Source organism: Coffea eugenioides, chromosome 11 (assembly GCF_003713205.1).
Source record: "Coffea eugenioides isolate CCC68of chromosome 11, Ceug_1.0, whole genome shotgun sequence".
Classification (NCBI taxonomy): Eukaryota; Viridiplantae; Streptophyta; class Magnoliopsida; order Gentianales; family Rubiaceae; genus Coffea; species Coffea eugenioides.
Genome location: NC_040045.1, coordinates 36,374,127 through 36,386,231, shown reverse-complemented (window position 1 = coordinate 36,386,231; position 12,105 = coordinate 36,374,127). Strand labels below are relative to the sequence as shown.

The 12,105-nt window shown below is 37.1% G+C and overlaps 1 protein-coding gene across 1 annotated transcript; it reads left to right on the top strand.

Annotated features, from left to right (window-relative positions):
- The first annotated feature begins 3,724 nt into the window (after positions 1 to 3,724).
- On the top strand, positions 3,725 to 7,299 carry LOC113752446 (ankyrin repeat-containing protein At5g02620-like). The gene is made up of 3 exons (XM_027296557.1): positions 3,725 to 4,313; positions 5,167 to 5,696; positions 6,670 to 7,299. The coding sequence occupies exons 1-3, from the start codon at positions 3,725 to 3,727 to the stop codon at positions 7,297 to 7,299; spliced, it is 1,749 nt and encodes a 582-aa protein (XP_027152358.1).
- The last annotated feature ends 4,806 nt before the right edge of the window (positions 7,300 to 12,105 follow it).

Genomic DNA, 12,105 nt, shown 5'->3' with positions numbered 1-12,105 from the left:
GGTCATCCACATGTGCCTCAATGGTAAAGGCAGACATCAGAACCTCTTTTACTGTCACCTCCTCTTTCCATAAAAGAGCCATTCCACCTGCTTTGTTCATGGCTTCAGCTACTGCACACTCATCGAATCTTAACATATTTTTTACTTTTTCCAAATATTTTTTCTTGTTTTTGGTCTCACACAAAAAAATCATGTTTGGAGAGGAGAGGTTATTCACCTCCCTCAGTTGGGGAATTGTCAAGGGGCTCCCCACTCCTTGACAATTCCACACCAACACCTTCATTGTCTCTCTGGGGTCCAATTTGGGTTGGACCCCTCCCCCTCAGCTTCTTCCCTTCGAATACCAGCTCCAATATCATTCTTACTTTTCTTACAGCCCCCAGTTCCTCCCCCAGCAAATTCCATCTCCACATCCATCTCGTTGATTTTCCTTTTTCCTTGATTTTTCTGATCATCATGTTTATTGTTACTATCCCTTATAGATAATCTTCTGTTCCGTGGTGGCCTCAAGGGATTCAGGATTCTTCTGATTTGTTTCAGCCCTGTCACTTTCTTCCTTTTATCTCTATCAGTATCCACCAGCATTATTTCAGTTTCTATTAGTCCTTCATCATTATGGATATGGTCCCTGTTCTGATGTTCACCGTCCAATTGTTTAGCCTCTTGCCTTCTTTCATCTGTGATCATTGCCTCTACAGTCTCATCAATCCCAACTTCTAGATTAGTAATGCTACTGACTCCCTCACAAGGTGTAACGTCCTCCTCCTCGGTGTCACTTCGCCTTCCACTGCATGTAGCTTGGCCTAATCCAGGTTGCGTTGTAATAATCTCCCTACCTGTAGGAGAAGGCTGAGCATGTCTCTGTTCCACAATCCCATCTCTGTTTCTTCCTGTGGGTATTCCTGTTTCCCCTCCACCCACTCCATTATTGTCTTTCCTTATCACTGGAGCTTCCTGGTTCTCTTTCTCCACCCAGTCTCCGTTTTTAAAGCTCCAATGCTGTCTTTGGGGATTATAGTTAACACTTGTTTGGTTTTTCTGAGGTGACATTTTTCTATTTCCATGCCCAGCCCGCATCCATGTACCATACTGATTGTCTCTTTTCCCTCCTCCAACAAGCATAGGTTTATCACATGTTTTTTCACTGTGGCCTATTCTACCACATTTATAGCAAAAGTCTGGACACCTCTCATACTTAAAGCTTGCCCATTTTGTACTCCCTGCTACCTTAACAGTTGTCCCTCTCAGCAGAGGTTGTGCAATGTCCATTAGTACTGATAGTTTGAGATGTCTTCCCTCCTTCCCACCCGTTTGTGGGATTATGACATCTCTCACTTGATGGAACACAGCACCAATCCTTCTCCCAGCTTCTTTAGACATCCAATGTACTGGTAAATTCCAAACTTGTACCCAAATTGGTGCCAGATTAAAAGCTGTTTCGTCATCCTCTATACCTTCATACCATCTATTCATCACTAATACCTGGTTATCCAGTATCCAAGGGCCTCCATTCATGACTCGGTCCCTGTCATTCTCTCCTGGGAGTATGAACTGAAAAAGGTTAGGCCCTAATTCTGCTACTTTCAGGTCTCTTGGGTAGCTCCAAGCTGTGCTAACAAAGTTCTTAACTCCTGTGTAATTTGCAATCTTTTCGCCCATAATCTTTCCTATGAGGCTGCATTGACACTCCTTAATGCCTATGGCCAACTCCTCCCTGCCCACATCAGTAACCTGAAGTTCCTTACTCGAAAGCTCAAAGCTTTGCAGTATTTCTGCCAACTCCTCAGCCATGGGACTTGAAAAGAGGTATAACTGGTACACCACACACTAGCACAGCAGAAAAAGAAAACACCAAGAAAGCTACACGGAAAAAAACAGACAATATGCTTTTTATCTATGTAAATGCAGATCTGGTAAGCAAGTAGAAAATGTAGAAAAGCCCCTATCACTAATGCATAAAAACAAAGCAAGGTAAGATCAGGTACCAGCCATGAGAAAGCCTTTATGTTTCATCACACCACAGTAAATATCTCTTAATTGTCGCTTTAAATGCTTCCTTCGTGGTAGATCCGGACAAAAGACTTGGTTTAAGGTTGTCTGAGATCGTGGAGACCGCCAGCAATTTGGATCTTGTTGACCTTAAAAGCTTTTTTGTCACTTTCTGGTCTCCCACTACGGAAAGAAAAAGCTCCCTTTCTAAGAGAGAGAGAGCCCCTACTAGAGAGAGGAAAACCTTCATCTATCCATGGTTGGTGTAATTAATTGTACATTTCAATTGTATTCGTTAATTGATTCAACTACAGTAACACATTCACCTTCACATTTGCACGTTTTTCTCTCTCTCAATCATCTTTACATCCTTTCACTCTGGTCTTCACATTTGGTCGAATTTACATTTACTCTTAAGCGTCTTCGTGTCGTCCGTTTGCTTCATCCGTACTGCTTACCGCTCCATTGGTAGAAACAGCTGTACCATTTTGTAGAATTTTGAAAAGATTCTACATCCTATTTCATAAATAGGAGACGACTTGGGTCCAGCCCCCAACTATTTGAAAATTTGTGGAGCTACCAGTTCTGACATTCAACTTTCGCATGGATTGAGAAGTCTTGCTCCACAAATGAGCATCATTTCATCTTGTTTCTCCATCATAACTGCAGTTGCGATTCAAATGTTAACCTTTTCAGAGTTGGTATCTAAAGGATTGGCCGGAGGAATTGCAACCTAATTCAGATGAAATATACCCAAATTAACAAAACAGGAAAAGAGTAATTTCTTTTATATTATGTGGTTGCAGCAGATTTTGTTTGTATGGCGAGGAACAGGCAACGTATGAAGCTATTGGAGGAGCAAGAAAATCATTAACTCGGTTGATGAGCACTGGAACGTCAAAGGAAGTTGTCCAAGACTATTACAAAAGATATGGACATTCACCGAAACCTCCACTCATAATCATAAATTCACCACAAGCATCTGTTGATACAGGTGTATGACAGGTGTATGAGATGATGCATTGACGGCAGTTGTATTCAGGAAGGACAAGGGGGCCATTAAGGTCCCCTGCACTGCACTGAGCTAGTCATGTGACACACAATTAGCCGAATACACATTTTCAAAGCATTATTCCAACTGTGATACGGTTCTCTACAGATCATTGCAGCATCAATCTGCATAAATTTGATACTTTTCTCTACATCTGAGCTGACATCATCTCAGTTCAGTCCTAATCATGGTTCAAAGTCATGGTTGCGGTTGCAGTCACAGTTCGGACCATTCCACATCGGTCTCGGCATATCAGTCGCGACTTCGGCGAGACGCAAATTTTTAAAATATTTAATATTCTAAAAATTATTAAAAAAATATGATAAAAAAGTTAAAAATTAACAAAAATAATGAAAATTCGAGTTAACTCGGGATGACTCGGGACGAGTCGGGGCAACTTGACCTTTTCTATTCGTCTCGGAGACGTCTCAACCGAGTTCTTTGCGATTTATTATCTCGAAATCATCTTGTCCCGATATCAGATCGAAAAATCCCGTTCCAGTGACAACTCGGCCGAGTCTTTGAACTCCTGATTGGTGTTTCGATTACGGCCTCATCCTCAGCTAGCTAGTCAGTGGGATATATAAATTGCAGAATATCCATTTTCACAGCATTAATCATCAGGTTGGCATTTTTCATTGCACCTGAGCAGTTAAGACTTTAGTGCGCAGCGGCTGCAAGAAAATGGACCCCGAATTATATGCAGCTGCACAATCAGGTAATTGGGTTGTAATGAAAAGATTTTCAGACTACTTCTACTCTCAACATACTCCAGTAAAAGACACAGTCCTTCACGTATTAGCCGAGTCTTGTGACTCTGCAAATGTAGTCCAACTTATCCTTGCTAAGCATGGCCGTTTGCTTATGAAATTGAACAAACGGGGCGAGACTGCACTTCATTTGGCAGCAAGAAATGGGCATTTGGGCATCGTTCGAGCACTAATTGACTATGCAAAATCGGAAGCAGGACACGGGTTCCCTCCATGTTTTGACAGGCGCAAGAGGATGCTGAGGATGGCTAGTGTGGCTGGAAATACAGCTTTATACGAGGCAGTTTGGAACAACTTCTATGACATCGCCAAATTGTTAGTTCAAGAAGATCCTGAGTTTCGTTATCCCCACAATCATGCTGTGGAGACACCTCTGTATCTGGCAGTTGAGAAGGGACGCCATAATATTATGGTTTTAATTTTGGAGTCTTGCAAGACACCATCTTATCTTGGCCCCGGAGACAAAACTGCCTTGCATGCTGCCTCAATTTTGAATTTGCCAGGTGACTTCATAAATAAGAAATTTTTATATTAACATTATCTACACAACCAAAAAAAAAAAGGGACAAACCTGAGCTCCTGTTCCTTCTTTTTTTCTTATTTTCATATTTTGATACAGGGGAATTAATTTTTTACCTTGTACGAAATTTTGACTCTAATGGCACAAGCGATTAATGCATTAAAAGGGATTTATGGAAAATTAATCTGATAAAATACCATTTAATAATGGGTAAATTACTTATTACCCCTCTATAATTTTATATAATACAGATGATCTCCTAAGGTTTTAAAATAGTCGCATAACCTCCTTGTGATTTTATGTAAAATGAAAAATGAATGGAATGCATAATTAGTTATGACGTTTATACCAAATGCATTTTCAAATCGTGTCTAATAAAATTTTAATACCCATGTAACCCCCTTATGATTTGTATAAATATCAACTTTATCTCATGTGATTTTTCCATTTATCTGCATAATCTCCCTATACTTTTATGCAAGGTGGTTAAACTCTCGTTTAATTTAGCATTTAAGTAAGGTAGTACTGATATTTCAACTAATGATATTATGTAGGCTATTTTTCGTCAAGTTTTCACTTTACATAAAACCATAGGGGGTGAAGTGGACATTTTGAAACGTTAGGGAGTCATGTGGCAATAGATGAAATCACAGGGAGGTTATATATAATTTGCCCTTCAATAATGTATTCTGTATTGTTTGTACATATTTATCCATTAATCATAACACTTGTTTAATTCACACAGTATATGTAAGTTGTTGTAGTGTAATTGATCTTAATGATGTAGTGAATAACAATATCTTCATATGTTGTGCTAAAATATTAGCTACTTACAGAATCCATGAAGCTGATTTTGGAAAAGCTACCTAATCTTATAAAGAATGCCGATAATTTTGGGTGGACTGCACTTCATTATGCTGCCAAATTTAATCATCAGGATATTGCAAGACTATTACTGTCTGCTGATAGGTCTACTGCCTATGTTGCTGCCAAGAATGATGGCTCCAAGACTGCTCTACATATTGCGGTAATTCATGGACATGTAGCTTTGGTGCAACAGATTTTATCCCATTGCCCAGATTGTTGGGTTCAGATTACGGGTAAAAGTCGGAATATGCTTCACCTAGCTGTAAAGCATGAAAAAGGAGAAGTCTTGGAGTTTGTTTTGCAAAATTCTTGGGCTTCTAAGCTCATTAACCAAAAGGATAATGAAGGCAACACTCCTCTCCACCTGTATGTTGCTACCAAAAACTTAGATGGGAATTGCCTTGTGAATCATCCTTTTGTGGATGTCAATTCTTTTGACGATTCCGACTCCACGCCTCTAGACAGGATAATAGGGGATGATCAACTTTCAGAAAGACAGGTATAATTTTTCCCCTCCCCTTTGCGTGATCATAGTGATTATTACAAGTTTTTTCAATTTTTCTTATATGAACTTGAAAATTTTAAACTATTATAAAATTTTATTTTTAGAAAATAGGAAAGTTAGATTGTAAGTTATAGAACATTCTTAACTACTAATCCTCCCAAGTCTATGGTTACTATGTTTGCGTATCCTTAAATTTTAGGTATCTTCACCCCTATTTTTTAAGACACTCATGGTATTTAAAATCTCAGGCCATCGTGTCTGTGACGCTACTACAATTCTTTTCGTTTATGTGGAAAATATTGTGTTTGTTGCAGTGTTGTACGATTGTTGTGCTTGTCATATATTTTAAAGTACACTTAATCATATTATTGCAAGTCTTAATTTTAGTTTATTTTTAAATAGTGTTAATTTTGTTCGTAAATACAGTAGATATTTAAAGAAGTACACTATTTTATGTAAGTGTACTAAACAATTTTGTAAGAAATACAATAACCTCACCAAAGTGTAAACACAATTGCCATGCGGCTCTTTATAAATCAAGAAGAACACGGTACCGTTTATGAAAAACGCAAAAAGAAGAAGAAGAAAAAGATGGTCCTGTTTTTGTTTTATATTTTTTTCAAAACTATTTTTCTTAAACTCATGTTTCCCGTTTTCTTCTTGAACTGTTTTTTAATTTCCTCACATTATATCTGCTTTAAATGTAAGCTTTCTACTTTGATTTATAACCAGTATTATCTAACCAACCTCGTTCAAGGCGAACATTAATTAGTCTGTCTAAAAATAAAAAATATGACACTTCTAATTCGAAGGATCTATAATAGTTTTGTATGTTATCTAATATCCTTATCTATCACATGTGCAAGTAGAGTTGGAAGAGTACACCAAGACTCGCTTCATATTTTAGCGATCCATTGCAATCAGCGACCTCGCTGTTACAATTTTGTTTCTCAAATCGTTTTGACAGATTTTAATGAAGGATCAGTTGGAGCAAGCAGGTGGCACTCGAGGGTATCGAAATGTTGCAACCGTAAAGAAGATCTTACGAGCGGCTAGTCCTGATGAAGTAAAAAGAGTGGAAAAGCTGGCTGAGAATTATTCGATTGTGGCTACACTGATCATAACAGTCACTTTTGCAGCTGGTTTTACAGTTCCAGGTGGATACAACAGTGACGGTCCACACAAAGGCATGGCAGTTCTAGGCAAGAAAGCAGCTTTTATTGCATTTGTTTTTTCAGATTTCTTGGCAATGTTTTTCTCCGTAGATGCGGTGTTTGAACATGTGAAGCTCGTGCGATCAAAAAATTACGGGTTTAAGTTGGCTGCTGTCCGGACAATTGGGGAACGCATTTGTCAGGCTGTGACGCTCGTGATGATAGCATTTCTCACTGGCTTGTACGCAGTGCTACAAAATTTGGCCGTCATGATCGTGCTGTGTGTCATCGCTGCTGGGCTTCTCCATCAAATATTCATAACTGTTTTTCACGACAGGATACGCACCATTAGCATTGGACGTCACACATTCACACAACTAGATATAACACAAATAGCATTGGACTATTTCTGGCGTCAGGATTTGACCGAAGCCGCGGACTAGTTGTTTTATAAGTAAATGGTAACTCAATAATAATAATAATAAAAGACTTGAATCTTTTCTTACTATCAGAAATTGCAGCTTTCTCCCACTTTCATCGAACAAATTGGGTTGGTTTTTGTTATTCTTTTTGGTTTGGCTTGAAAATGGTCAATGTGACGCTTTCTTTCTTTTTTGTATATATATATATATATATATATATATATATATATATATAAATAGGCTGCATTTTAGTGTGGCTGGCAGGACAGAATCTCGTGTCATTTTGCTCGAATTGTAGTGTTCGATTGCAAAAAATAATAAAAAGTCAAGGTTGTGAGGCGCAGAAATTTAGTAGGTAAGGTCCCCAAAAAGAAAGAAAAAAAGGAGGAGCTCCAAGTTTCCCCGTTGTTCATTGCTGTGTTTTTTGCAATTTGCATCGGAATGGCAGTCTAAATTTAATCCTTCCGACTTGGTGTCTAAAAGATTGGCTAGAAGAACTGCTACATAATTTAGATTATATCCAGATTAACCAAAAAAAATTGAAGAATATAGAAGTGGATGAACTTTTGCATTTTTGCAGCGGAACCTTACCAAAAAAAAAATTGCGTTTGCACCCCGGGGAGGGGGGTTTATTTGTATTGAAAGGAACAAAAAAAAAAGCATAAGGGTATTGGAGGAGTTGGTTTTTCAAAAAATCAATAAATTAGTTGATGAGCACTACAATGCAACAACGAAGGGAAGTATTCAAGGATACGAGATCTCAGAGTTGAGTTGGTATCCAATTCAAATTAGTTGTGAAATTCTCACATCTAGTGTAAATTAGCATAAATTTGATGTAAAATTTGAATTTGTAATTTAGACAACAGAATTTGTACAAAAATCTCGATTACATCCAAATAATAGTAATTCACACTCAACGTCAATGTGGTTAGATTCACACAATCAATTTGAATTGGAACTTGTAAGTTCCCAAATCCAGTGTCCAAGAACCTCGACGATTACAGTAGATTTAGATGAGGATATTGTCGGAATTCTCAACTTACAAATTGGGTAACAGGAAATGTTGATGCAGCTGCAAAAGATAAGGCATTTCGTACCCAAAAATAAAAAATAAAAAATAAAAGATGAGGCATTCACATCAGGAAGGACAATGGGGCCATTGTCGGGCAGACACAATCAGGACTCAGACCCAATTAAGATTTTTAGTCCATAAAAACTCTGAATGGAAATTTTATAAGACTAAGGCCTCATGGGAGCTTCAAATTTGTCTTTGTGCCCAGTGGCCATGAAGTATCACTAATTGCAGACGACCTCGTTAGTTCCCCCCCTTGAAACAAGGAAGAAGTATAAAATTTAAAAAACGGAAGGGAGACAGGAGAATTTATTAGTTAACTTATATACCATCATGAACAATGATTAAGATACGAATAACACATGAGGAACATTAGCCATACCATCCATACATAGGTTATTGCCTTTTTATTACCAAATAAGGTTGTGATCACATTGATGGAAGTTTGACAATTTACGATCCAGTGACAAAAGCTATCATCATTAGTATCATAGCCCAACAATTTTTATTTTTGTAGTTTTAGTACAAGCCGTAACAATTTGATTGTGAGTTGGAGCCAAAGTTCTCATGATTTATTTTTGCTTCGTTGCTTTAAAGTTGTGAGGTGCACAAGATTTAACAGGTAACATCCCTAAAAAGAAAGAAAGAAAAAAAAAAAAAAGAGCACGGGGATCCTAATTCATATTTCCAAACTACATGTTTGAAAACTTGTGGTGTTCATAGTCTCTCCGTTTTCACTGCCTTCCTCGAGCAGAGCAGGAATGCGGGAGGACCAGTGCTTTTTGCAATTTGCGTCAGAATGGCTGTCTTAATTTAATCCTTTCGACTTGGTATCTAAATATTTTTCTAATTGAACTGCTACATAATTTAGATTGCAGGTTGTCGAGCCTGTACAATAATAATTACCTACTCAAGAGAAATACAGATTTTATATATAGCGGTAAGTAGAGTCGAGTCCACAGGGACTAGAGATAATTCGTTTCTTCTAGAGTTCAAAGTATGGGGGGTTTTAGGATTAAATGCCAATGAATTTCTAACTAAATAAATTAAATGTGCAAAATAATTAATTGGGAGAAATAATCGGGGAAACTCTAGCCAAGGTTACACTTTCAGAAATGGTTCATGCACTGATCACCGATTCACAGATAATTTTAACATTTATTAATAGATTAGTTATAGTTGTCATGCACGCGATAAACAACCAACCTTTCCTTAATTTCTTGATAGTTAAGGTACGACCGTTAATTATTTCTCTATCCCGAAAACAACCATAGGTACGACTGTAGGATTTAATTTCTAGATTGCATTAATAATTAGATAGGCCCAATCCTAACTAACAAAACACGCTACGAGGGTTTGTTTAAATTAGATCGTATGTTTCCCTAACATAAATCCAATTATGCCAGTTGCTACCGGAACAGAGGTAAACGAACAATTACGGATCCAACTACCCCTAATTAGCAAAATAGCCCACGTGAATAGTTAAATATTACGCACTATTCAATCATACATAAAGCTATAACAGTTAAAAGCAGAAAACATATAAATACCAATAAATGGAGGAAACATGTAAAATAATTTAGATCTCACAATAATTGCAGAACCAAATCTTCAATTGTTCCTTTGACTAGAATTAAGGAGTTAGTTCTCCATTAATGGAGAACAAGCCATGTAAACTCTATTTGAAGCTTCCCAATTGTTTCTCCCCAAATTCCATCCAAGGGAGAAAAGTAAAAGACGAAAATAAAAACCCCAGCAATTGTCCCCTCCAAAGTCGGCCAAAGGAGACAAAAGTAAAGACCAAGTACAATCCTCTCACGTCTCTAGCTACGAAGATGCTCACTTGATTGCTGCCGAATTTGCCTCCTCCCAATTATCTAATTGATTGGTTTCCTAATACCAATCCAAATCTTAAAAAGATTTCTATTACAAATCAATTTCCTCCACCTTTCTTTTTCCTTGAGAATGATCCCCCGAAATAAGGAAAGTCCTGGTAGCTAACAAATTAGGAAGTTGATTCGGATTGGAAGACTGTCCAATATCAATCCCAACCTTCTGGCCTTGAATGTAGGTCTCAAACGTACCACCATCAAATTAATTGGAAAATTATCACTTTTAATCACGTTTTGCTCCTTTTCCTACAATTGACACCATTAACCAAATATAAGTAGAATCTATCAATTAAAATAATATTTGACTAAAATCAAGGAAAAAATAATTATTAATTTAGCAACAAATTATGACCTATCAGAATGGCGGTCTTAATTTAATCCTTTCGACTTGGTATCTAAATATTTTTCTAAAGGAACTGCTACATAATTTAGATTGCATCCAACTTTAACAAAAAACAAACGAAGAAAAGAAAAGCAGAGGAACTTCTTTTATATTCTTGCAGCAGAACCTGAAAAAAGAAATTGTGTTTGCAGGGGGTTTTATTTTTATTGCAAGGAACAATAAAAATGCATAAAGGTATTGGAGGAGGAGTTCGTTTTTCAAGAAAGTCAATAAATTAGTTGATGAGAACGGCAATGCAACAATAAAGGGAAGTATCCAGGGATTCGAGACCTTACAAGTTGAGTTGTTATCCAATTCAATTGATTGTGTAATTCTCATATATGATGTAAATTAACATGAATTTAGGGTCCATTTGTTTTGGGTGAAAATGTTTTCCAGGAAAATATTTTCCTAATTTCCCGTGTTTGGTTGCACAAAAGTTACTGAAAACATTTTCCTATGTAAAATATTTTCACTCATCTTATGGAAAACAACTTCCCTTCCAAACTTATTGAAGTTGTTTTCCGAAATGCATGCATCCCGCCTGTAGTATGTTTCAAACTTACTGAAAACATCTTGTAGTATGTTCTTTTTTTTTTTTAGTGTAAACAGAAGGACTCGAACCCAAGACCTCTTCCTTACACTCCCTCCCCCATACCACCCAACCCTCCCCCTAGTATATTCAAAATAATAAAAAAAAACCTCATCCTGCTCATCCTATGCTAGTAATTAATTATATATAATAGGGACATTCTTTTCTAGAGAAACTTTCAGCAGTGAGAGTGCAAGATATATATCACAATAAGTATTGCATGTGATTGATATTTGACACTAAATGGCCAGCAATTTGTTTATTGCTCAAGGAGATATTTTTTATTCATAAATACATTTTTCCAAGATTTTTTAAAGTTAAACAATGAGATAAATTTTCTTATTTTGCATGGGGAGAAGTATGTAGTTATAATGTGTAGAAAGTAAAGATAGAGATAAAAGTAAAAATATTTCAAAAGTTAAACAAACACCAGAAAAATGAAGTAAGAAAATATTTTCAATAAATTAACCAAACACCTGAAAATGATGAAAGGGAAATGATTTTCATGGAAAATTACTTCCACAGAAAATATTTTCCTAAGGAAAACATTTTACTTCCAACCAAACAGACCCTTAGTGTAAAACTTGAATTTATAATTTAGAACACTGAAATTATTAATTTACACTCGGTGTGGTTAAATTCACACGGTCAGTTTAAATTGGAACTTAATCCAGGGTCCAAGGGCCACGACTACTACAGTAGATTCGGATGAGGATGTTGTCGGAATCTCGACTCACAAATTGGGTTAGAGGAAATGTTGATGCAGCTGTAAGCGATGAGGCATTTCGTACCAAAAATAAATTAAAAATTGATGAGGCGTTCACATCGGAAGGACAAGGGGGACATTGTCGGGCAGACCCAGACCCAATTAGGCCCCTTAAAGTGGGGC

What these genes read in the sequence shown, in the direction of transcription:
- LOC113752446 (XM_027296557.1), top strand. Translation starts at nt 3,725, where the DNA reads ATGGACCCCGAATTATATGCAGCTGCACAATCAGGTAATTGGGTTGTA. An exon ending in CTCAATTTTGAATTTGCCAG is followed by an intron (nt 4,314 to 5,166) that starts GTGACTTCATAA and finishes AGCTACTTACAG; the next exon opens with AATCCATGAAGCTGATTTTG. An exon ending in ATCAACTTTCAGAAAGACAG is followed by an intron (nt 5,697 to 6,669) that starts GTATAATTTTTC and finishes TCGTTTTGACAG; the next exon opens with ATTTTAATGAAGGATCAGTT.